The following is a 25,881-nucleotide window of genomic DNA, read 5'->3' as shown; positions in this document are numbered from 1 at the left end:
GGGAGGGGATGGGATATGGAGTTCTGGTGGTGGGAATTGTGTGGAGTTGTACCCCTTTTATCCTATGGTTTAGTCGATGTTTCCTTTTTATAAATAAAAAAATTACAAAAAATTTTAATGTCTCATAACTGTTAGCGAGCATAAATCAAACCACTATCCACTGCAAGGAAGCAAAGATGTTTATTGACGAATTGCAATCCAGGCCGAGATGGTGACTGGTGTTAGTCTACCAAGCTCGACCCCGAACAGGGCTCAAACCACACAATTTATAGGAATTCAGACTTCACTCAGGGAGGGGGAGCGCATCACCTTATCAACCTACATCCAAGAACAGGCTATAGCAAACACAAAATCCAATCATTTCAAACATAGCAAAAAGCGGGGTCCATACAAAGCAAAGCGCGGGCTAATTTCAAACCTTGCAAAACCAGACAACCAATAAGACTTGACCAGGTATTAGGTCCTCACATCCCCCTACCGTCATACCAGGCCATCTGGCGACCAGTATACTGCTGGGGCTGTGCAGAGGTCCTGATAAGGCTAGCCCTCACACAGAACTTCTGCAAAACACCTGATGGCCTTCCCTGATTAGTCCCGTTCTTCAAAGGGAAAAGGGCAAGGAATTTTCCACCTCATACTACAAGCAACTCATACTAAAAGCACTTAACAAACAACTGCATAAAAAGGGAATTTCAAGGCTATTGCCTTTTACAATAACATCCTGGAGAATGATCAGATCTTACTACTCTTATATTAGATTTTCTTTTCTGCTCTCCAACAAAGACTTTTAATTATCTTATTAGCACTGAACATTCCAAACTTTGGCTTTGCTGGGTAAGGGATAGCGTTATCTCAATGTATCCAGCTTGACAAAGGTCACAGGCTTCTGGCGTTTACACAGTATCCACTTTCTGTAGTTTTTGTTTCTTGAGCTCTGGGTGGCTTCTGAAAAAAAGTGTGAGGCAAGCAAACAGCAGGAAAAGGAAAACAGGCCCTCTGTGGGGCCTTGGGACTCAGAAGGCTTAATCTGGAGAGAACCGGTTAAGCCTTTGGAGACAGAGGGCGTGTGCTAAGGGTACTCAGAGCAAAGCAAGATTAGGCCAAGAAAGCTGGGCTGGAGACCATTGCAGGAGCTCAAACAACAAACCTTAATTTGGAAGCCCAGTAAGGGGCTGGGAGGTGGGGGGGGGGGGGGGATGGTGGGACGGTGGTAGTGATGGTGGTGGGGGCGACAGCCAGAGAAGTGCCGTCCATCCTCTCATCTGCTCATCTAAATGATAAGCGAACTCTGCTTGGGATGAATCACGGTCTGCAGTGGTTGTCACCTGCACTGCGCGTCTCCAGGTCTGCCCCAGGGGATGAGTCCGAGTCCACCTGCTGAGCGCCCGGAGCCCCTCCCTCATCCGGACCCACCCAACCCGGCGGGCGCGCGGAGGAGGCGGCTGGCGCCGGGCTTGTCGCCGGGCTTGTCCCCGGGCTCTGGCCGCAGCCCGGATGCCGGGGCCGGGCTGGGCTGGGCTGGGGCGGGCCCGGGGCGCGGCTCCTCCCATCGGGTCCCGCCCCCGCCCCCGGCCGGCTCGGAGCTGCGGGCGCGGAGCGCGCACGACCTGGAGCCCTCGGCGGCGGCGGCGGACCCCCGGGCACCATGAGCGCGCTCCCCGGCCTGCGCCTTCGCCTTCGCCTTCGCCTCCGCGGGGCCCCGGCGCGGCCGCCCCCGGCGCTCCTGCTCCTGTGCGTCCTCATCTCTGTGCCCGCGACCGAGGCGGACGAGCTGACTCCAGGTGGGATGATGGGTGCAGGGGCCGAGGTGTGCGGCCCGGGGTGCGGAGGCCGAGGCCGGGCGGCGCGGGGGATCGGGCTGCGGGCAGGGCGCGGGGATGCTGGCGCCCGCGGTGGGAGGCCGGCCGCCTCCTGGGCCCCGTGCCGGGGGCACCTGGGCTTCTGGGCGGGGGGGGGGGCTTCACGTCCTGGCTCTTCTGCTCCGGCCGCGAGTCTGGGCGCTGCGGCGCCGGGAAACGGGCTGTGGGCGGTAGACTGTGCGGGTGTTGCCAGGAAGAGCGGTGCGGGGAGTCGATGGGAAGCCGCCGGGCAGGGACTGGGCTTCGGCGCTCGCCTGCTGATGCCAGAAAGCCCCCGTCCACACTTGTCCCCTCTCTGCCAGGGGGGCTGATTGTGAGACTTTTTTTTTCTTCTTTGAGCTGAGTTGAAATAACATGGCAACCGCAATCAACCAAAAGTCCACAGCATACTGGATAGTGTGTGCATGCTTTTCCACCATAGCCACTTAAAAAAATAGTTAAAAATTATTTTAGATTTCTTTATTGGGGAATTAATGGTTTACAGTCAACAGTAAAGTAAATACAATAGTTTGTGCATGTGTAACATCTCTCAGTTTTCTACATAACAATACAAAACCCACTAGGTCCTTCTCAGTCTTCCAGGACTTGAACGCTCCCTCCTACCCTAGAGTCTTTTACTTTGGTACAATCCACCAAATTCATTTAAAATAGTCATTATCTTTTATTTGATAGAGACAGCCAGAAATTGAGAAAGAAGTGATAATAGGGAGAGAGAGCATTGGTTCACCACTCACAAAGCTCCCCCCCACCCCGCAGGTGGGGACCAGGGCTTCGAACCTGGTTCCTTGCGCATTGAAACATGTGCGTTTAATCAGGTGCGCCGCCGCTAGGCCCCTTCCATCATCATCTTTGAAAACGAAGATTCTGCTATTTTATGGTTTAAGACACTGGCAGAGATCTGTGTCTACAATAGTTATAAAGACCAACATGATCACACAGTTCTCATTTGGTTTTACTTTTGTCATGGCTGTGGTCTAGCACTTCCGGGCTGCTCACTTATTTGGATATACAGGAGCCAAAACCTCATAGCGCTCAAGTGCCCCCCCAGGACCATCTGGGCCATGCTGTATTTGCCATTCTGGTTTCTTCTGCCTGTAATTACTCTTTATGTTGGAAAAGAAATTTTAAGGGAGGGGCTGGGTGGTGGCGCAACTGGTTAAGCGTGCACATTACAGTGTGTAACAAGGACCCAGGTTCAAGCCCCTGGTTCCCAACTGCAGGGGGAAAGCTTTGTGAGTGTTGAAGCAGTGCTGCAGGAGTCTCTCTCTCTTTCCCCCTTGCACACAGTTTCTCCGTGTCTCTATCCCATAAATAAATACAGATAATAAAAACATTAAAAGAAATTTTAAGGAAAGAAATCTGTCTAGTCTACTTTCTATTTTTATTTTTTTAAATATTTATATTTAAAATATTTAAATATTTATTTAAATAAATATTTATTTAAATAAATATTTAAATATTTATTGTTATAGTTATTATTGTTGTTGTTGATGTCGTCGTTGTTGGATAGAACAGAGAGAAATCGAGAGAGATGGGGAGATAAAATGGGAGAGAAAGACATCTGCAGACCTTCACCGCCTGTGAAGTGCAGGTGGGGAGCCTGGGGTTTGATCCGGGATCCTTCCGCCGGTCCTTGTGCTTTGCTGCCACGTGTGCTTAACCCGCTGCGCTACCGCCCGACTCCCCCTTTTTATTTTTTTTAAAAATATATTTCATTTATGTCTTGGTTAGAGACAGAGAAATTGAGAGGGAAGGGAGGAGTAGGGAGGCGAGAGACCTGCTTCCCGGTCTGCAGGTGGGACTGGGGACTTGCATGGTAAAGTGTGTGCCCAACCGGATGTGCCTGTGCTCAGCCTCCCACCTCCCAGTCTACTTCTACTGCAATTTCCTGTTATGAATCTCATTAGTGTTAGTTTGTTCACAGAGGGAGCACAGCGGTGTATCCGTCATGGGTAGCTCAAAGTGGGATATTAGACACAAAACTTTCATCCTGCCATAGGAATTATTTACATAGATTTATCTTACAGAGTTTGTGCTAACATACATACTACCAAGATGGAAAGATAAAGGTTAAGATACTCGTGCACGTGCACATTTTATAAATGTCCATCTTATAAATGTCCTTTATAACTCGGACAGGACATTTTTGGATTGCTCCAGCACCTAAACTTAACAGATAACATTCTTTGTTTTACTTTACTGAGAGAGGCACAGAGAGAGAGAGAGAGCGAGCTCGCAGTGATCAGAGCACTGCACAACTCTGGTTTATGAGGGTGTGGGTGATTGAGCGCAGGGCTTTGGTGACTCAGGCATGAAAGTCTTTTTGCATAACCATTATGCTATTTCCTCCACCCATCGCTCCACTTTCTGGTCATCTGTTTCTTGTTCATATGGTGCATAAAGAATTGTCAAGGATGTTTTCCCCTTTGAGCTGACCCTGATTGATCCACAAGTCTGATTCATCCATCTTTCTCCTGAGAACATTCAAGTTCTAAAGACCAGCTGTAGTGATACAATTTGCAGGGAGTTCTAAAGATGCTAACATCTGGATTTTGCTGTAGAACAGCCTGGTACATTTGAAAGTTTTCTTGTAATGTTAGTTTTCGGTTCCTAAAGCGGGTTAAGAAAAAACCATGCTTTAGGGGGTTGGGCGGTGGCGCACTGGCTTAAGTGCACATCGGTTGAAGCAGGAGGACTTGTGCAAGGATCTGAGTTCTAGCTCCCGGCTCCCCACCTGAAATGGAAAAGCTTCGTAAGCGGTGAAGCAGGCCTGCAGGTGTCTCTCTGTCTCTTTCCCTCTCTATCTCCCCCTCTCCTTGCAAATTCTGTCTGTGCTATCTGAAAAAAAAAAGTCAGGACAACTGTAAGTGGAATAAATCAGGAAAATGTAAATAGATGCATGTCATGAATGTGTATTGTCTCACATGCACTGGCAAATGTCTGGATGGTGTAAGTTCTGTTACTTTAGCTCCACTTCAGCTCAGATTATGGGATAATATGTCACAGGAAAAGGCAGGGAGTGTGCCCACGGGGATAGCTGCTATGTGACGCCTGCCACCCTGCATGGGAAGAAGCTTCAGTGCTGCGATGTCTTCCCCTCTTTCTGCCTTTCTATCTGAAAAAACCCAGAGCAGTGAAGTCCAGCAATGACAAAACAATAATTGGGAGTTGGGTGGTAGTGCAGTGGGTTAAGCACACAAGGTGCCAAGGATCCTGGTTCGAGCCCCCGGCTCCCCACCTGCAGGGGAGTTGCTTCACAGGTGGTGAAGCAGGTCTGCAGGTGTCTGTCTTTCTCTCCTCCTGTTTTCCCCTCCTCTCTCCATTTCTCTCTGTCTTATCCAACAACGATAACATCAGTAACAACAACATTAATTATGACAACAATAAAAAAACAAGGGCAACAAAAGGGAAAATAAATAAAAACAAAAACCCTAATAATAATAGTTGTTATTATTATTATTCAAGAAGTTAACATCTTATTTTAAAGCAGAATTAAAAACAGAGGCAGATCTGTCAGATTCAGTTACTTTGTTCTTCATAGGTCATTGTGATTACCTGGGCTATTCATTCTCAAGATGTTCTTAATTTCTTGGGGAGTAAAGAGGGTCCTATCAACAAAAATACAAGCAAACAAAAACCCCAAGACCATGCGCACGCACATGTGCACACACTCTTTTATTATTTTTATTTATAAAAAAGGAAACACTGACAGAACCATAGGATAAGAGGGGTACAACTCCACATAATTCCCACCACCAGAACTCCATATCCCATCCCCTCCCCTGATAGCTTTCCTATTCTTTATCCCTCTGGGAGTATGGACCCAAGGTCATTGTGGATGCAGAAGGTGGAAGGTCTGGCTTCTGTAATTGCTTCCCCGCTGAACATGGGTGTTGACAGGTGGATCCATACTCCCAGCCTGTCTCTCTCTTCCCTAGTGGGGCAGGGCTCTGGGGAAGCGGAGCTCCGGGACACGTGGTGGTGTCGTCTGCCCAGGGAAGTCTGCACACACTCTAAATTGACTCCTCAGGCCTCAGCTCTTCTCCTTTCCTTCCCTTTCTGGCTAGTGTGAATCTTGTAGCCAGTAAGTGAGGAAGTGAAGGGAGGGGTTCTCCCTTTTAGGTGGGAGATAAAAGGGGTCCAGATGCAGGAATTAAAAGGCTGAAGGGCATTAGGGGGGTGATGGGCAGAAGGGGAATTCGTGTGGAGGGTAGAGCCTGAGCACAGGGAGATGGGATTTACAAGCAGAGAGGTCTCCCAGTTGAGTATGTGGTCAGTGACTTATGCACTTGAGTTTGACACTGAAGGTAGTGCTGTCTGATTCCAGTTGGATGGTAGTAAAAGGACACAGGAGAGCAGAGAGTGAAGCCTTGAGTGCCAGAGGGAAACATCTTTTGGGACCATGGACAGCAGCAACCGTGGTTCTGTTCAGGAGAATTGATCAAGTTGGTCTGTTCAGGAAGAATCAGGGGACCCAGGTTTTTAGGATAAGAAGGGGTGGAGGACTGAACCTGGGACTTCAGACCCCTAGGCATTCAAGTCCTTTTGCAGAAGCAGTATGCAACCCCAACACTCATATCTTGATTCTTTTTTTTTAATATTTATTTTATTTATTTATTCCCTTTTGTTGCCCTTGTTGTTTTATTGCTGTAGTTATTATTGTTGTCGTTGTTGGATAGGACAGAGAGAAATGGAGAGAGGAGGGGAAGACAGAGAGGAGGAGAGAAAGATAGACATCTGCAGACCTGCTTCACCGCCTGTGAAGCGACTCCCCTGCAGGTGGGGAGCCGGGGTTCGAACTGGGATCCTTATGCCGGTCCTTGTGCTTTGCGTCACGTGCGCTTAACCCGCTGCGCTACAGCCCGACTTCCCCCTTGATTATTTTTTTATCAATCTTTTCCAAAAATATATTTATTTATTATTGGAGACAGAAATTGAGAGAGGAGGGGAGATAGTGAGGGAGAGAGACAGAGAGACACCTGCAGCCCTGTTTCACCACTTGTGAAGCTTTCCCCCTGCAGGTGGGGACCAGGGGTTTGAACCTGGGTCCTTGTGTACTGGAATGTGTGCACTCAACCAGGTGTGCCACTGCCTGCCCCCCTTTATCAATTTTTAAAAAAAATATATTTATTTTTAATGACAAAGATACACACAGAGAGCAACCAGAAAACCCTGTTTAGCTCTGGTTACGGTGGTGCTGGGGATTGAACCTGGGATTTTAAAGCCCCAGGCATGAGAGTCTCTTTGCATAACCATTATGCTGTCTCTGCAGCCCCCCTCACATCTTGATTCTTTAATAACAAATGTTATAGTAACTGAAGCTACTCAGAAAAATGGGTGACATCAGAAAATGTAAGATAAATCCAGAACATCTTTGTGTACCAGAGTGCAATAAAATGCTCCGAAGTGATGGAAGATGTGAAAGACATACTAGTCCAGAGAGAAATAAATAGGAGACAAATCAAGCATCGAAGTAACTAGTGATACTGATGGATTACTATCTGCTGAATGATATTCATTAATAATGTAGGTTTTATGAGAACTTGCTGATAATAAACTTATTGAAAGTTTGAAGAAGTACAGAATATATAGTTTCAAAGTAACTTTCCACAAATTTCTTATTCATAAAAGGAGTAAAAGAATAGGTTGATCATACCATGGAGAAGCACACACCTGTTTACTTAAATGACTAACATGAAAATCATCAGTAGAGAGAAATATAAAAATCTACTGTCTGGTAGAAGAAAGAGCATGCCATGACCTTAGATACTTGCTATTTCTGTCAAAGTTGTTTACACTTATGCTCCGCAACGTAATCATATTACAGCATCATTATCTTGGAACGTCTCAAGGTCAGAAGCATCAGGCAAGACTTTAAAGCTACTCCAGAGAGTAGAGTAGAAACATTTGGTTGCTAGTAGTAATTTAGGATTTTGAATTGAAATCATATGCTTAAAAGAATGCTGTAAGGACTACTGAAGTTTAGTTGTGGAATGGTAATGAGAAGGCGACATGCAAATATTAACTTACCAGTTGTAATGGTGAGGTTGAGAGGCTATGTGGTTAGGTAAGCGATACACAGTGATGTTAAGGAGGGGAACAGATCCGGAGGTTGGCAACTTATTCTCAAGTGGTTGAGAGGCCAGCTTTTTTAATGTCCCTGAAATTTCTCTATTAGTTTGCTGTTGTTCATTTGGGATTATCTGAAAAGAAACAAACAAAAATTATCCCAGCTTTTTCTGAGGAACTGGAGCTAACTTAGACAGTTGAGAAACAGTCAATGGTTTATGTAACACAAGTAATTTTTCCAAAAGAGTATGTGACCTCAAGTAGAAACAGACTATGTGTGGAGTCTGTTTGTTCTAGGTTGTAATCTTGAGGAATTCAATTTTATAAAACCAGTTTCACATATTTCACACTATAAGGCAAACTCTGAAGTAATCAATCTACATGATGCATATGAAGTAAAAGAAAAAAAAAAACCTCACAGTGTTATGTTCAAGGTAAACTATACTTTTAATTCTGGCTTATGCTTGAACCTGGAACCTCAGAGTTTCAGGTATGGAAGTCTTTTGGCATAACCATTATACTATCTCCCCAGGCATAAACTCTATACTTATAAGTGGAAAAATAAACAAATACATAAAAAAAGAAAAAGGTCACTATCACATAGAACAAAAAAAACAATGTTTAATTAGTAGAGTTCTAGTAGATGGTTTCTTTATTTTTTACACTATAGCACTGTTTCAATCTGGTGTATGTGTTGAACCTGGGATTTTGGAGTCTCAGTGTGAGAATCTCTTTGTATAACTATGATGCTATTTCCAGAGCTGTGAGCCATCAGAACACTAGCAGTGGATCCACCCTGTGACCTGACAGTCCCTCTCCTGGGGATGTATCCAAAGGAAACAAAGAGGCCTATCCAAAGAGACCTAAGGACCCACGTTTGTACAATTTGTAATAGTCCAAACTTGGAAGCAACATAGATTTCCAGTGACAGGTGAATGACTACGAAAGTTGTGGTATAAATACACAACGGAATACTATTCAGCTCTAGAAAATGACAAAGCCATTTCCTTTGCCATATCTTGGACAGAACTTGAAGGTTTCACGTTGAGTGAGAGAAGCTAAAAAGAAAAGGATGGATAACTACTGGGTAATCTCACTCACAGGTGGAATTTAAGCAGGGGTAGATCGGTGAAACTTGGGCTGAGTAATATACTGCACTGAGGCAAAGGACTCTGGGAAAGGAGGGGGACGGATGGGTGCATAAAATACTCCTACTCTTGAAAGCTGGGTTTTCTTATTCTCTCATGACTTCGACTTCTATGAGCTACATTTTGCCCAAGGCAAACACAGGACCCCTTCCTTTCCTTGTTCTGAAGCAGGCTCTAGGTAGGTCTTCCCAACTAGTCCTGGTGTTAAGTCAGAGGGAAGTAATCTTGATCTCCAGCTCATCCAAATGTTGGTTCTACCTCTAGAGCCCTTCAGAGCTGCAGATTGTGTTTTAGATTCTGACTGGTATCAAATATATTAGTTATGGCCTAATACTTAGTACTATAAGTGGATGCTAATGTGAATTTTTTTTTTTTGCTAATATGAAATTTTAATGATTCACTAATGGGTCTAAATCAATAGTTATGATCCATCTAGTGTAACTTTTTTTCTTTTTAAAAATCTTTTATCATTGGATAGAGACAGTAAGAAATTGAGAGGGTGTTGTAAATTAACTTAAAAATTGGTTTGGATACAGGTCCATGAAGGATGATAAATGACATAGTGGGGGTTGTATTGTTAAATGGGAAACTGGGGAATGTTATGCATGTACAAACTATTGTATTTACTGTTGAATGTAAAACATTAATTCCCCAATAAAGAAATAAATTAAAAATTGGGCTGCTGCTACTTGTGGCGCATAGAAGCGGGGAGCTGGGAACTGGTTTAAACAGTACACGGTTATTAGGGTGAGACAGGGAAAAGGCAAAATAAGCACTTAGCAACAAGGGTTAAGCGTACACTCGGTCGATAAAGTCTGAATATGGTCATCAAAGTCTAGTCCCAGAGGATAAACACTTATCAGCTCTGGTCAAGGCTGCCCATGGCTGTAGAGGGTCTAGAAGTTTACCCGCTAGCAGGGTCCCACGGGTTCAGTTCCCAGGAGTAGTAGCCATGGCGGATGGATGGATGGATGGAGATGGATGGATGGACGGACGGATGCCTGGGGCACCTCCGCCTAGCGGCACCAGACCAGGAGAAGAAGCAGCCGCAGGCAAAGAGAGCGCGAGTGCCGGCCGGCCGCAGTCCTTTTAAGTCTATTCGGCCTACCCACAATGCTTTGCACGCCAGCAGTCTGGATCCGCTTACAGTAAGAATGACTGAATACTAGGTGTAGGTGAAGGAAATCGTTTGTATTCTTAATAATAATTCACTGAGAAGTCAGCATAATTTTTCTGCAAAGACTGGAAATGGCACTAGAAAACTTTTCTGAGTAAATTATAAAAAAACGTGGGAAAGAAATGAAAGGCCATGTTAAGCTCAAAGAAATGTTTCATGTGTGCAGTCTAATTTATAACAATAAGCCCCCCCCCTTCTCATTCACTTGATATAGTTTTACTAGTTTTCATGGGAGGGAAGATATACAGTGTTCTAGGGTAAAGGAAACAGCAGGCGGCTGCCAAGAAGAGAAACTTTGAGTCAAGTGGAGGAAGTAGAAATGGAGATTTTGTTTCTTTGATAAATGATTTCAGTAAAGAGATGAGCAATACGTGGCAGAAGAAACTGAAGTCTGGCTGAGGACATGGTGGGGTGTCAGGGACTCAATGGGAAATGGAGGCTGTGAGCACTCCCTGTGCATTGTCCGACACCTCTGGTCTCTGGTGCACAACAGTTTCAATTTTGTTCCTTTGTACGCTGTTCATTGTCTCTCTGAATCTCTTGTTTCTTCATTTTTTGGGGGGGGGCACTTTTCTCCTTTATAAACCATAAATTGTAGGCTAAGAAGATGTTTTTTTTTTCCCCCTTAAAGTCATTTGATGTAAAATAAGAGAAATCTTTATAATAACAGTGACAGCAGTATATAGAGCATTTCCACATTTGGTCATGTTTAGTATCTATCCCTTTGCATTTCTGCATATGCTTGTAGTATTTCAAACCTATTGAATCAACAAAGCTTCTTGAAAACAGTATTTTCAGTGACACTGCAATATAGCATCTTAGTCATTGAGGATCATCTTTTAGATAGTTGTTTAATCTTGAGAATATGTGATCACGTCTTTTTTTTTTTTCTTATAGTCTCACCTTTCACCAGTTTACCTGACCGAGAAGGAACTACGGCAAAGTATTCTAACTTCTCCCTGGAGAGTCATAACATATCACTAATTGGTAAGCCTGCCATGCTTCTATTACTGCTCATGTCCAAATATGGATTTTTTTTTTTTTTTTTAAAGATTAAGCCACTACTTTTTTGCTTTGTGACATGCTAACTCGTGCTTATGGTCTGGTGGAGAAACACATGGTTACCTCAGACAATTCTTTTTTATAAAGACAGAAATTGAGATGTGGAGTGTGGGGGGGGGAGAGACAGAGAGAAAGAGAGAGGGGAAACACCTGCAGCACTGCCTCACTGCAGCGCAAGCTCTGGAAGGCTTGCCCTGTCCACGCCATGTCCACCAGTCTGTTGGCCACCAGAGAGGTGTCTTAGAGGAGGAGGTGAACAGGCCACGGTGGGGTGAGTGTGCAGAGTGACCACTCTGGACACTCTGGCAGGGGATAGTGTGTTTATTGAAGAAAAAGGCAGGGTTTATATGGGGTATAAAGCCGGGTGCTGGGGCAACAAGCTGAATAGAGGCAATTGTTTGACAGCAGGACCCACTTAGATATTTCTAGACTCTAGCTTCCTTCTAACAACTCCGGCTCTTGACTTCCCCTAACCCGGGGCATGGGACTTAAGAATGAAGAAGGGGCTCTTCAGGTTTATTCACTTTGCATTGAGCAAATCAGGTTTATCCAGACCAGGTGGAGGGGGAATGGTTATAGCCTCTGGGTCTAACAAGATGGAGGTCAGGGAGGGGTGGGGAGGCTTATAGGTGAACACCTTCTGTCCTCATGGAGAGGTATCCAGGGTTCCAACTAGGCTCAACCCACCGTGACCCCACACCTCACTACTCGTGAAGTTTCCACCCTGAAGGTGGGGACTGGAGGATTGAACCTAGGTCCTTGTCCATAGTAATGTGAGTGCTCTGCTGGGTACACTGCCACTTTATTTATTGGAGACAGCCAGATATCAAGAGGGAGGGGAGGTAGAGAGACACCTGCAGTGCTGCTTCACCACTCGTGAAGCTTGCCCCTGAAGGGGGGGACTGGGGGCTTGAACCAGCTTTCTTGCTCATTCTAACGTGCGCTCAACCAGGTGTGATCCCACCCACCTTCTTAGACAATTTTTGTGTGATGGGAGTCTGATGTAGGGAGAACTGTGCTCTTTGTGTGCAGACCTGGAACTGCAAGTCTTGACTTGAGGGAGCCGGCAAAGCCTCTCTACAAGAGGATGCCTGGAGGGAGAGGAAGGGCTTGTTTTGCTTTGTAGATAACTCACGTTTCCAGTTCTGGCTGATGTTTATTCCAGTTGTGCTGCCTAGTAGGAGAATTTATGTGCCCACCGGGAGACTCTGAGGCAGAGCGATTAAAGTTGCTGTCAAATGAGTCAGTCGTTGATAGCGCTATGGAAAAACAAAACACAAGACTTGTGAAACAGTTCTACTTGTTCTTTCCATAGTTTTGGACGTCAGTGTTTCCTAAGTGTTCTTAACTTTGTTTAGTTGAGTCAGTGCACTTGCCTGTTTTCAAAACAATGTCAGAATGAAAGAATGACTTGGACACATTTTAAAAAAATTTTATTTTATTTCTTTTCCCTTTTGTTGCCCTTGTTTTTATTGTTGTCGTCGTTGTTAGAGAGAAATGGAGAGAGGAGGGGAAGACAGAGAGGGAGAGAGAAAGACAGACACCTGCAGACCTGCTTCACCCCCTGTGAAGCGACTCCCCTGCAGGTGGGGAGCCCGCAGCTGGAACCCGGATCCTTAAGCTGGTCCTTGCGCTTTGTGCCACGTGAGCTTAACCCTCTGTGCTACCGCCCGACTCCCGACTTGGACATATTTTAGGCCTGTTTTTAAGTCTGTGGTTCATTTCATTTACCTACATACCCAGTTTTTTCGTGGTTCCTGTGTTTCTGTTGAATGTTAATGTGATGCCCTGCCTCCAGTCTGACACCAGCGCAGTGTCTGACTTGGTGAAACACCTGCTTGCTTGCTGACGTCCTCATCCCAGCACTTGGATTTCATTCTCATTTGTAAAAGCTCATTACAACACCCCTGGGTTATTACTTATTCTTTGACTTTTTATATGTTCTCACTGGTAGGATGAAATATTTCTTTAAGAGGGATTCTGTGACCGTAACTTTGCAAATCTTTTGGTCAGGCTGGCAGCAGCACACTTAGCCTAGTACAGCCTGAACCCAAGCAATAAAAAGGGTCAGATGCCCAAGGGCAGTAAATGTATTTTTTCTTTCTTTTTTTTTTTAAGTTGATGTCAGGTTAGTTATTTACTTACTTAGCCTGTTTGGAGGCCTTCATTCTAACCATGTCTTTGTTCTTATAATCACTGTTTTGTTCTATTAATGCTGTTATAACGAGACAAAGTGTTCTCTGGCTTCCAGAAGTGATCTCTGATTACTTCCCTCCTGCCCTGGCCTTGACTTTTTTCTTCCTCCCAGGACCCAGACCTTGGCTCAGATTCAAGTTGGAGCCAGCCTGAAATGACCACAGCCCAATTTGCAGTCTGCCTCCACCTAGCTACTTAACCCAATTTCCTTTGACCAGTTTCTTACTAACTAGCTTTTCTCTCCCTCTAGAAGAGAAATCCTTTCTTCTGTTTGATTCTGAGATGCTTTGCTGATTTAAAGTTTGGAGCACTTTCCCTGTGTGATAGATTTTGTGGAATAAAATATCTCGTTGTTACTGGGAGTCCAGTGGTAGCACAGCGGGTTAAGCGCACGTGGCGCAAAGCTCAAGGACAAGCGGAAGGATCTGGGGTCGAGCCCCGGCTCCCCACCTGCAGGGGAGTCTCGCTTCACAGGTGGTGAAGCAGGTCTGTAGGTGTTTGTCTTTCTCTCCCTCTCTCTGTCTTCCTCTCCTCTCTCCATTTCTCTCTGTCCTATCCAACAATGACGACAACAATAATAATAATTACAACAATAAAGCAACAAGGCAACAAAAAGGAATAAATAAATTTTAAAAAGAATATCTTCTTTAAAAAAAAATTGGTACTAGAGGGTTAGGATTTGTTTTTATTTGACTAAAAAGATTTGATAGGAGCCAGGTGGTGGCGCACTTGGTTGAGTGGACATATGACGACAATGTGCAAGGACCCTGGTTTCCATCTGCAGGGGAAAGCTTCATGAGTGGTGAAGCAGGTCTGCAGATGTTTCTCTGTCTTTCTTCCTGTCTCCTCCTTTCTTCCCCATATCTGCTGTGTCTGTCAAATAAATAAAGATAATAAAATATTTAAAAGTTTGACTTTATAATTTAGAAACCTTAGGGCTGTGATGCAGATGGTTGGTTTCTTCTGTAACTTGTTTTTCTGGCTGCTTTTCTCACACAATCTCTCTCTTTACCAGAGGTCTGGTTTGTGGTGGTGTGGGGGATTGAACCTGGAACTGTGGAGCCTCAGGTGTAACAGTCTTTTTGCATAACCATTATACTATTTACCCCACCCTTGGTTGCTTCTGTCTGCAAAGTCTGATCTGAGGGATCACTTTGACGGAAATGAAAATGTAAACACGAAGTCCAGTGTATTTTTCTTAGAAATCACAGGCTATCTCCTTTTAACCAGAACACTGTTTGAGCTTTGACTTGTGGTAGTTCCAGGGACGGGCAAAGCCGTGCACTATCCCAGGGAACTATTTTACCATCCTTTCCAGCCTCGACATTTAGAATCCATTGCTTTGTCTCAGTCACGAGGGTATTTCTTTATTGTTACCATTAATTTCCCTTGGGCTGGTGAAATAGCTCACTTGGGTAGTGTTCTTCTTTTCCATGTGCATGACCTAGCTTCAAGCCTCGCCCCCACTCCCGCTGACGGAAGCTTTGGTGTTGTGGTCTGTTCCACTTCCATTCTCAACCTCTGCCTCTTAACAAACAAGCAAACATCGACAGAAAACAAAACAAGCAAACAAACAAACAGACAAACGGAGTCGGGTGGCAGCGCAGCGGGTTAAGTGCACATGGCTGTAAGGATCCAGATTCGAGCCCCCGGCTCCCCACCTGCAGGGGAGTTGCGTCATAGGCGGTGAAGCAGATCTGCAGGTACCTGTCTTTCTCTCCTCTCTGTCTCCCCTCCAATCTCCATTTCTCTCTGTCCTATCTAACAATGATAACAACAATAATAACTACAACAATAAAACAACAAGGGCAACAAAAGGGAATAAATAAATAGAAAAAAAGGTTATAAAAAATTTAAAACAAACAGACAACAACAAAAAACAGTTTTTCCTCCTGTGTATACTAGAGTTTGGTTATCTCAGTCAGTGTGTGAAAATTTAATGACAAAAGTTCAATTCCAGCATTGGGCAGTTTCTCTTGACCTTCCTGTCTCCACTACAGTACCTTTAATTTGTTAGATTGAGATTTCACTGCTCAAGACACTTCATGGCAAAGAAGCTTCTATAAGGATTCTATAAAAGGTGCAGATATTTAATGATGTTTTTTTTTTTTCTTTTGGAGGCAGATGCCCAGCCACTAAATAGTAGAGAGACGCCCCTCCTCTTTGTATGTTTCCAAAGCACTTGAGTTTTAAGAGCTCGGGATCTAAGAACAAGGCCTTGGATACGGGCAAGAAAAGGTGCTAGAAATGAAAGTACCCAGAGAGTGGATCCTGTCAGAAAACAGGACCTAAAAAAAAAGGTGAGGTTTCCCCTAGGGGAAGTGATGCCAATAGGCTGGTACAAAGGTGATTTTATTTATTTTATTTATTTTTAAAAAAATATTTATTTTATTTATTATTTATTCCCTTTTGTTGCCCTTGTTGTTGTTATTATTGTTGTTGTCATTGTTGGATAGGACAGAGAGAAACGGAGAGAGGAGGGGAAGGCAGAGAGGAGGAGAGAAAGACACCTGCAGACCTGCTTCACCACCTGTGAAGCGACTCCCCTGCAGGTGGGGAGCCGGGGTTTGAACCGGGATCCTTATGCCGGTCCTTGTGCTTTGCGCCACGTGCGCTTAACCCGCTGCGCTACAGCCCAACTCCCCAAAGGTGATTTTAAATTGTCTTCTTGGCTTTAGCTTTTCTCTACATCAAAAACAAAAGGCTTTTGATTATTCGGCCGGCGATAAGCACCTTTTCTCAAAGGAGGTTTAGGTTACAGCTTTGCACTGCTGAGTTGGATAAGAATCTGCAAGCTGAGAAAACACAAAGCTAACTTCCTTCCATACTACTTCCACTGGAAAACACATGCTTAGCTTCTTTGAGAGGGGTTGACTGTCCATCGTCGAGTGCGGATCCCACTCAGGACTTGCTCACAAATCGCAAATATAAAAGGCAACGGAGCAGCCCCACACTGCTGGGAGTCAGTAACGAAACAATAAGATGAGTGGGTTCAGGACTTCAGGTCGAAGAATACTAAGTAGGAACTAAAGGAGGTGACATTTAAAACAAAACAACAGAACATGTGGGGTTAGCTGGTGGCACATCTGGTTGAGTGCTTATGTTACACTGCACAAGGACCTAGGTTCAAGCTCCCGGTCCCCACCTGCAGCGGGGGAAGCTTTGCTTGATGCAGTACTGCAGGTATCTCTCTCTCTCTCTCTCTGTCCCTGTCTCCCTCTCTCTCTCACTGCCTGTTCGCCCCCTTCCCTATCTCCACCTTCCTTCTAGATTTCTGTCTGTAAACAGCATGATACTATTAAACTTCCTTTTGTATCTATGTGACATGATACTTCAATTATTTTGCAATACATTTGTAAGTGAAATCATTTTGCTCTACACCTTAGATGTGTATAGGTTGTATACTTACAGAACAATACCATTGAGTGGAAGGGTAAGAAGACAAATCAGGTTTGAAAAATGTTTAGGTGAAGTCAAACCTTCCTGACTCTCCACCTCTCCTGTCTCCGCGTTCTCTATTCCAGTGATAAAAGGTTCAGTGTGTGAATACAATATATCACGTATCCAGATAATATTGTGTATACTTTTTACTATTAGTGCTGTGAACTCATGCATTCTAAAAATTCCTTTTTATCACCATTGAACATTAGTCCTTGGAAATCCCACCATATCACCTGTGAATCTATTGGCTTGCTGGAATGGTCACAGCATCTATTTTCTAGGCAAAAATGCATGAATAGCTTGATTCTGTTACTTGCGTGCAGTGTGTGAATATAGCAAGCCAGTGATATAGCTCAGTCTGTTAGAACACCAGCCTGCACACCCCAGTTGTCAAGAGATTACAGGTTCAGTCTCCGGTGCCATCTTATGCCCTAGTTGAACAGTGTTCTGTCCTTAATCTCCTGCTGCATTTTCTCACTCTCATAATTGGTCAGTCTTAAAAAAAAAATCACAGTATAAGTATACAGCTCACTTTGAGATCTAAGGTTTGTGTAGCCTGGGCCTTGCGCTCACATTATGCCACCTCTCTGGGCCTCTTTTTCTTTGGGAGGGAGGTGTTGTACCGGGGGAAACATTGCTCCAGATCTTCCTCTGTGCCATAGTACCTCTCTTTAGATTTATTTATTTTCCCTTTTGTTACCCTTGTTGTTTTTTTACTGTTGCTGTGTTATAATTGTTTTTGTTATTGATGTCATCGTTGTTGGATAGGACAGAGAGAAATGGGGAGAGGAGGCGAAGACGGGGAGAGAAAGACAGACACCTGCAGACCTGCTTCACCTGCTTCACCGTCTGTGAAGTGACCCCTTGCAGGTCAGGTGGGCAACCAGGGGCTCGAACTGGGATCCTTACTCGGGTCCTTGCGCTTTGCACCACGTGCGCTTAACCCTCTGTGCTACTGCCAGACTCCCTCCATAGTACCTCTTGCGTGCTTCCAGGACTCAAAACCTGCCATGTGTGCATGAAGAGGCAGTGTAAATAAACTTCTTTTAATAGACCCTCATCTTCTCCATTTTTCCGCTCTGTTGTCAACTATACAGCCCAGCTCACACCTGCAGTTCTCTTTCTAGGCATGATTTTGTGTCATCCTCTAGGATCAATACCAAAAGGTGAAACTGAGGTAAAGAATTAGGTAGACTGTAGTTGAATACATACTTGTAAGCAATCCTCCAACGTGTCTTGAGAGCTTACGCCTTATGCCCGCTTGTGTATTTGATTATCTCCTGACCAGGCTTTGGCGTTGTGAGAGTACCAATGTTTCACTTCATTGGGAGTCGCTCCTGCTTTTTCTCTTGACAGCCTTCATCCATTTTCCTGTTGGAATTAGGCATTTTTAATTCATGCAAGTGAGACGGCTGCACATTGTGAATAGTGATCTGTACTTTTATAGAAGTGTATAGAAGCCACAAGTTTTCTCTCCACTTCTCTTTAAACTGTCTTACAGGGTGCTTTTCATTACAGAGAAGTGTCTTGAAAATATTCAATTTTTATGAGAATATCTTAAGACTTTATTATTATTATTTTTACCAGAGCACTGTTCATTTTGGCTTATGGTGGGACGGGGATTGAATTTGAGACTTTGGAGCCTCAGGCATTGTGTCTTTTTACGTAATCATTAATGCTATTTTTTCCTGTAATTTGTCCTTATCTGTAGGGGGAAGCTTTAGTAGCTGAGAAGCAGGGCTGGCTTTCTATATCCCCTTCCCCTCCGCTTCCCCTCCCTCTCCCCTCATTTTCTCTCTGTCCTATCAAATAAGAAAGGAAAGAGAAAATAAAAAAAAAAAGAGGGAGTTGGGTGGTAGCGCAGCGGGTTAAGTGCACGTGGCACAAAGCACAAGGACCAGAGTAAGGATCCCAGCTCGAGCCCCCGGCTCCCCACCTGCAGGGGAGTCACTTCACAGGCGGTGAAGCAGGTCTGCAGGTGTCTGTCTTTCTCTCCCCCTCTCTGTCTTCCCCTCCTCTCTCCATTTCTCTCTTTCCTGTCCAACAATGAGGACAACAGTAATAACAACAATAAAACAACAAGGGCAAAAAAAAGGGAATTAATAAATATTTAAAAAAAAAGAGGGAGGAAATGGCCCGGGAGCACTGAGTTTGCAGTGCAGAGACACCAAGCACCAGGAATAATGTAATGGTTGTGCCCAAAAAGTGTGGCTGTGCTAAGAAGTGATTTGAATCTTTGAAATGTAGATGTCATGAATATTTTTGTAATACTTTGAAATAATAGAAATGCATTTCCTGATAAGGTTTTGGAGAAGTTCAAGTATTTAATGTACATTGAGTTTAGTAGATACACGTGTTTGTTGGCTAATCAAAAATTAAAATAAAGCCAGGGCTAAAATGCTTTAGCATGTTTTTTTTTTTTTTCTCTTTTAAAATTTATTGTTTTCTTTATTGGGATTAATGTTGTACAGTCAACAGTAAAATACAGTAGCTTGTATACGTGGAACATTGCTCAGTTTTCAACCCCCTCTAGGTCCTCCTCTGCTATCATGTTCCAGGATCTGAACCCCCACCCCAACCCCAACGTCTTTTACTTTGGAGCAATATAACAAACTCAGGTTTAGTATGTTTTTGATGCTTACAGTTTCCTGTCACGAAGAAAAGCAAGCTGCGGAAACACCTGCAAAGTGTGAAGAAATGTTTAGATAGCAATCAGGGCTTGGAGAATGGCCCATCACTACGAAATGCTACCTTGCAGTTTCAGTGAGACCTTGCAGTAAAAGCAGCACTTAGTTGAAAATATGAGTGTTTGAGATGTGTTCATCACACATTCATCTGCCATCAGATTTCTACACTATAAATTTGTTTAATCTCCTAATACTGGTTTTCATTTAAAAATCTTGATGTGATGGTTTGAAAGGAATGAATGCATTCTTTTAAAAAATATTTATTTGTTTATTTATTTATTTTAAAATTTACTTATTTATAAAATGGAAACACTGACAAGACCATAGGATAAGAGGGGTACAACTCCACACAATTCCCACTGCCAGAACTCTGTATCCCATCCCCTCCCCTGATAGCTTTCCTATACTTTAACCCTGTGGGAGTATGGACCCAAGATAATTGTGGGATGCACAAGGTGGAAGGTCTGGCTTCTGTCATTGCTTCCCCGCTGAACATGGGTGTTGACAGGTGGATCCATACTCCCAGCTCTTCTCTCTCTTTTCCTAGTGGGGCAGGGATCTGAGGAAGTGGAGCTCCAGGACACATAGTATCTTTTATTTTTTAATAAGAGAAACAGAAAGACCCAGAGAAAGTGCGAATAGAGCTGCTCAACTCTGGCTTATGGTGGTTCAGGAGGTTGAGTCTGGCTATGATGCTGCCTTCTTGGCCTCTCCTACAAATCTGTTCAACAGAAACTTTACATGACTGAGGAACTTTCATAAGGGGTAAAAAAAAAAAAAAAAAAAAGACTCAAAGAAGCAGTTTAAACCTGAGTACTTGTGCTAGATTTGTTTAAAAGTAACCAGTCCTGAAGGGAATATGAGAGTCTGAGATAAGTGTATTAACAAACAGAGGGGAGACCAAGCAAGGTTTGTTAGATTCTTTTGTTTCTACTTAATTAATTTGTTGCTGGATAGAGACAGGGAGAAATTGAGAGGGGGAGAGGTAGAGAGAGACAGAGAGACATCTGCAGCCCTGTTTCACCACTCGTGAAGCTTTACCCTTGCAGGTGGGGACCAGGGGCTTGAACCCAGGTCCTTGCACACTGTAATATGTGCACTTAACCTGCTGCGCCACTACCTGGCGCCCTGTTGGGATTCTTGTGGCTTCTTTTCCTTATCTAGATAAGGATGCTCCTTTCCAGGACCCGGTGTTGGGGGCAGAGTAACTTAGCTGCTTTTGCTATTTTCTCAAACTCCTTCAACTTGAAAAACTTTTACATGCTAAGGTGCCACAGTTGGGATGTATTTTGTCTTGAACTCCAAATGGTCTGTGGTGTGTGTGTGTTTGTGTGTGTGTGTGAGAGAGAGAGAGATAGAGAGAAAGACAGAGAGAGAGAGAGGGAGAGAGTCATGCTTCTGTTCAGGAGGAGGAAGAAAAGAATGCTGGGTAAATTTGCTTTTAAAGATGCCATTAAACTCTAAAACTCTAGTGCATGCAATTTAGTGACCAGGGTCAGAGCAAGAGAAAGTCCACACACCTTCTTGCATATTTTGCATGTGAAGCACCTGGGTGGTATCTAGGTTTACATGCTCGCAGGCATATAGATTTAGGAGTTGAATGGAACCAAAAGCCTTATTATTATTGCGATATTAGATATTAGAGATCGAGGCTGAATCCAAAGCAAGCGTCAGACAGAAAAAGAAGGAAGTCAGTGTTTAAATGGTAGACGGGCCAATTGGTGTGGTTCGCAAAATCAGGCAGAAACAATGCCATACAGCAAGATGAAGGACATTTAATGAATTAGGTAGTTTCAGGCAATGTTTGATATTTCTGTAGCGTCAAATAAAGTAAGAACTCAGTAAAGAGGCCTTCAGATCAAACAGTCATGCTTTTCTGAAGAGGAAGTGAGAGTGGGTCAAGACAAGACTCCAAGAATCTCTCTCTTTTTTTTTATTGTTGTAGTTATTATTGTTTTCACTGATGCCATCATTGTTAGACAGGACAGAGTGAAATGGAGAGAGAAGGGGAAGACAGAGAGGGGCAGAGAACGACAGACACTTGCAGACCTGCTTTACCACCTTCTGTGAAGCGACTCCCGTGCAGGTGGGGAGCCTGGGGCTCAAACTGGGATCCGTATGCCAGTCCTTGAGCTTCATGCCACGTGCGCTTAACCTGCTGTGCTACCACTTGACTCCCAAGAATCTCTTAAGAAGTTGACTTTCAAAGAGAGGCAGGCCTAAGTAATAAGTCTTTTGTAGATAAAATTGACATATAACATTGTATTAATAATAGGTTTCACAATATAATGATTTATATGCATATATATTGTGAAGTGATTATCATTAGCTAATACCTACTGTTAGATTTGAGTGAATTGTAAGGTAGCCCAGGATAAAATTTGAATGAGGAGAATTTGCAGAAGACAGAAGTTCAAGACCAACTTTTGTAGATTTTGAAGCAATTTCTCCTGTTATTATTTTCTTTCTTTAAAAAAAAATTTATTGTTTGTTTATTTCCCCTTGTTTTTTAAATTATTGTTGTAGTTATTGATGTTGTCATGTTGGATGGGACAGAGAGAAATAGAGAGAGGAGGGGAAGACAGAGAGGCGGAGAGAAAGACAGACACCTGCAGACCTGCTTCACTGCCCGTGAAGTGACTCTCCTGCAGGTGGGGAGCCAGGGGGTTGAACTGGGATCCTTATGCTGGTCCTTGCGCTTCGTGCCACATGTGCTTAACTCGCTGCGCTACAGCCCGACTCCCTGTTATTAGTTCTTAATGTAACTTGTGGAATGTAGCATATACTCATTAAGTACGTTGATATGTGTACATACCTTTTGTCTTAATGAGTCATTTTCGTTATTTATTACTGTTTATTGTTATGGTATTTATTTACTTGGGCTTTCATTTTCCTTTTTTCTTTTTTCCCCATTTTTCTTCTGAGGACAAATTCAACTCAGCAGTTTTGGAATGACAGAAGCAGCAGTCACCGCAAGCCTGTGCTCACAGAGCACTTCACAAAGCTGTTTGTTACTGGTTTGCAAACCTTGCACACGGCCACTGCTCAAGGCCGCATTTTGATAGTCTTAGTTACAACTAACAGTAATGTTACGACGCGTCACTCAAGTTGCTTTTTTGTTTTGCTTCATTTTGGCTTCACATTCTACATTCAGTGATGCTATACCATATTGAATAAGAGATTAGGAAATTTACTCAAATGATTTAATGCCCTTTGTTAATATAACTCTTCCTTCACCACCACATTTTGTCATTTTAGCTGTTGTTTGATCACCCAGATATGCATTCAAAAATATTACTGGTTTTTTTTCACACAAAATTTAAATGCATAATTGACATTCTCTCCTGTTTCTGATATATCTCTTTTAAAGAGCAATAGGCAGTTCTTTTCTAGGTTTTTCTTACAGTCTGCATTTCTTTTTTCATGGGTGTGGTTTAACACATTTCCCTTGTTTTTAGATTTTCTTTAAACTGGTAATCGAATCTAGAAACTTGTTTTCAGGGGCCCTACCTCATTTAAATGTTTTAATTTAATTTTAGTTTTTTTATTTTTGACAAGATTCCTTCCTATACACTGGGGTATTTTTCATCTAGACACTTTGTTTTGGGGATGATTGGAGCAGTTGACGTGAATTGCCCACATCCCTGGCTTACTAGGGTTAGCAACAGAAATGGGGTGTTCTAAAATTCCTTCATTTGCCTGCTGAAATTCTGTGACGAGAAAATTTGGTTCCTCTCCTATTTGATTATCAGGGGTGGAGTTAGTATAGAAAGATCAGAACAGATGCTAGATATTTTTCCTTTTTTTAAAAAAATCACTGTTAAACTTTTTACAAAGTGGGTTCTTCAGGGCTGGGTGGCAGCACACCAGGTTAAGTACACCTGGCGCAAAGCACAAGGACCTGTGTAAGGATCCCGATTCGAGCCCCCGGCTCCCCACCTGCAGGGGGTTGCTTCACTAGCACTGAAGCAGGTCTGCAGATGTCTTCCTTTCTTCCCTTCCCATCTCAATTTCTCTCTGTCCTATTCGACAACAATAGAAATAACAGTAATAATGACAATAACAGTAACAAAAACAACAATGGAAAAAAGATGGCCTCTAGGAGCAGTAGATTCTTTTTTAAAAATATTTATTTTCCCTTTTGTTGCCCTTGTTGCTTTATTGTTATAGTTATTATTGTTGTTCTTGATGTCGTTGTTGGATAGGATACAGAGAAATGGAGAGAGGAGGGGAGGCAAGAGGGGGAGAGAAAGACAGACACCTGCAGACCTGCTTCACCACCTGTGAAGCGACTCCCCTACAGGTGGGGATCTGGGGACTTGAACCAGGATCCTTATGCTGGTCCTTGTGCTTTGTGCCACGTGCGCTTAACCTGCTGCGCTACCGCCCGACTCCCAGCAGTAGATTCATAGTGCAGGCACCAAGCCCCAGTGATAACCCTGGAGGCAAAAAAAAAAAAAAATTGAGTTCTTCAGAACTCCATAAATGGGATAGGAAATACATACATATTTATGTTCTTATAACTTGATGTTGATATTTTAAATTCCATGAGAAGTTAGGCCTACGGGTTGATTTATTTAATTTTTTTGTTGTTGTTGTTGTTTGGTATCTGCATCTTTAGCCAATCCCTTCGGATGCCTAAGGAGTCAGAAGATAACATTAGCTTATCAAACAAACCCACACTGTACTTAAAGCAGTCTGGCAGTGACCACCAGCAGCCTACCTGTGAAAAGTTAAACCGTGGGAGACAAATACACACGCAGCGACCCCACTTATTTTTTTCCTACCAGCTTCTATTTGTTTTGCAGCTGTGCTGTTTCTGCACTGTCAAGGCATGAGATCTATAGTTCCGTTCCTCTTATATCTAAGTCAGCTAGAGGTTTTATGGAGACTGAAGCCAAAGACTATTGCTACTCTGTTAATATTGTTCACAATTTTTTCTTCATTTATGCCTATGAAAGATGCCCCGACCAGCAGGGCGGTGAACAGGGGCTAGGAACCTAAAAGACCTGGAATGAAAGGGACATGAGACACGAAAGAACGACAGCAAGACAAGTTTCTGATCAGGCTGCCAAATTTTATTGTGTTCACAGGCATTATAAGGCTTTGGGGAAGGAGGGGGAATGCTGGAGGGGGGGAGGGGGAGCAAACTTCAAAGCGGAATGTTCCTTGCAACAAATGGCCGGAACCATGTTTGTTACCACAACTGTGTGTTGACTCACTTGATTACTGATAAATGGTTTACCTGAGGGGAAATGGCCTGCCCAGGGGGGAATTAACACTTGTCTGGAGAGATTCCATTGTCTCAAAGCTTATCATGTATCAAGCAGAGAAATGGCTCCTGGCAGAAAGAGAATAACAAACGTATGTTGCAAGAAAATTCTCCCTAAGACTGTAGCACTGTTGTTGATGATCCGACCTGTTTTGTACACTGAATTTCCTCTGACTGTCCCTCTCATTTTTTTTGTTGTTCATTTTGTTTTCTGATTAATAGAACACTCCAGTCTGCCAGTTGAAAAAAATATCACTTTAGAGAAGCCTTCTAATATAATACTCACATGCCAGTTCACTTCATCTGGGAATTTGAATTCATTGGAGGTGATGTGGAAAAAAGATGACGAACTCATTAAGGAGAATAACTATCTTGTCAACATAACAGGATATATTCTGTATACCCAATACACGTGAGTATATATATATATAAAAAAATGAACCTTCATGGCTAGATGAAATTAATTAAAATCTCAATCATTTTGCTGACTGGGACTGTGCCATCACTGGAATGGTATGTATGTGTTCTCATTTGCATAATTATGGGATTGTTTCTTTTTAAAAATTTTGCCTAAAAACAGTTTCATTTTCATTAAGGAGTTATATTGAGAACTAAATCCAAATTATTAAATTATCTTTAGGTTCACCACGATTAATAGCACACAGCTGGGAAGCTACTCTTGTTCTCTTCAGGAAAAGGGGAAGGAACAGAGGGGCACATTTAACTTCAAAGGTCAGTACGAATAATTCATAGAGTGATAACTTCATGTTTAGACTTCTCAGTCCTCTAGTTTTATAGTGATTAGTATAATTTTCAACGTAATGCAACTGAAAGAAAACCGTAGGCTTTCTCTTGAGTCATACCTAAGCGTTGCCTTTGAAAGTCTAGCTCTTTAATACTGTAGTAGTGGTAGACTTTGTCTCTCCCAACCAGCTCCGACTTGGATTGTCATCTCCCTCCCATAGGGCTT

The 25,881-nt window shown here is 43.3% G+C and overlaps 1 protein-coding gene across 2 annotated transcripts in view; it reads left to right on the top strand.

Moving 5' to 3' along the window:
- Window positions 1-1,418: 1,418 nt before the first annotated feature.
- Window positions 1,419-25,881, top strand: part of EMB (embigin) — a 42,887-nt gene continuing 18,424 nt past the window's right edge. The window contains exons 1-4 of one of the 2 annotated variants that reach the window (XM_060191021.1): window positions 1,419-1,781; window positions 11,151-11,240; window positions 25,134-25,323; window positions 25,552-25,643. In XM_060191021.1, the coding sequence (XP_060047004.1) occupies window positions 1,646-1,781; window positions 11,151-11,240; window positions 25,134-25,323; window positions 25,552-25,643 (508 nt within the window). In that variant the 5' untranslated portion in view covers window positions 1,419-1,645. The remainder of the gene's footprint in view (window positions 1,782-11,150; window positions 11,241-25,133; window positions 25,324-25,551; window positions 25,644-25,881) is intronic. The other variant, XM_060191020.1, reaches the window with a different exon arrangement.

This window comes from Erinaceus europaeus, chromosome 5 (genome assembly GCF_950295315.1).
Source record: "Erinaceus europaeus chromosome 5, mEriEur2.1, whole genome shotgun sequence".
Classification (NCBI taxonomy): Eukaryota; Metazoa; Chordata; class Mammalia; order Eulipotyphla; family Erinaceidae; genus Erinaceus; species Erinaceus europaeus.
Note: the sequence above shows the minus strand (reverse complement) of the source record. Positions and strands in the feature narration are given on the sequence as shown.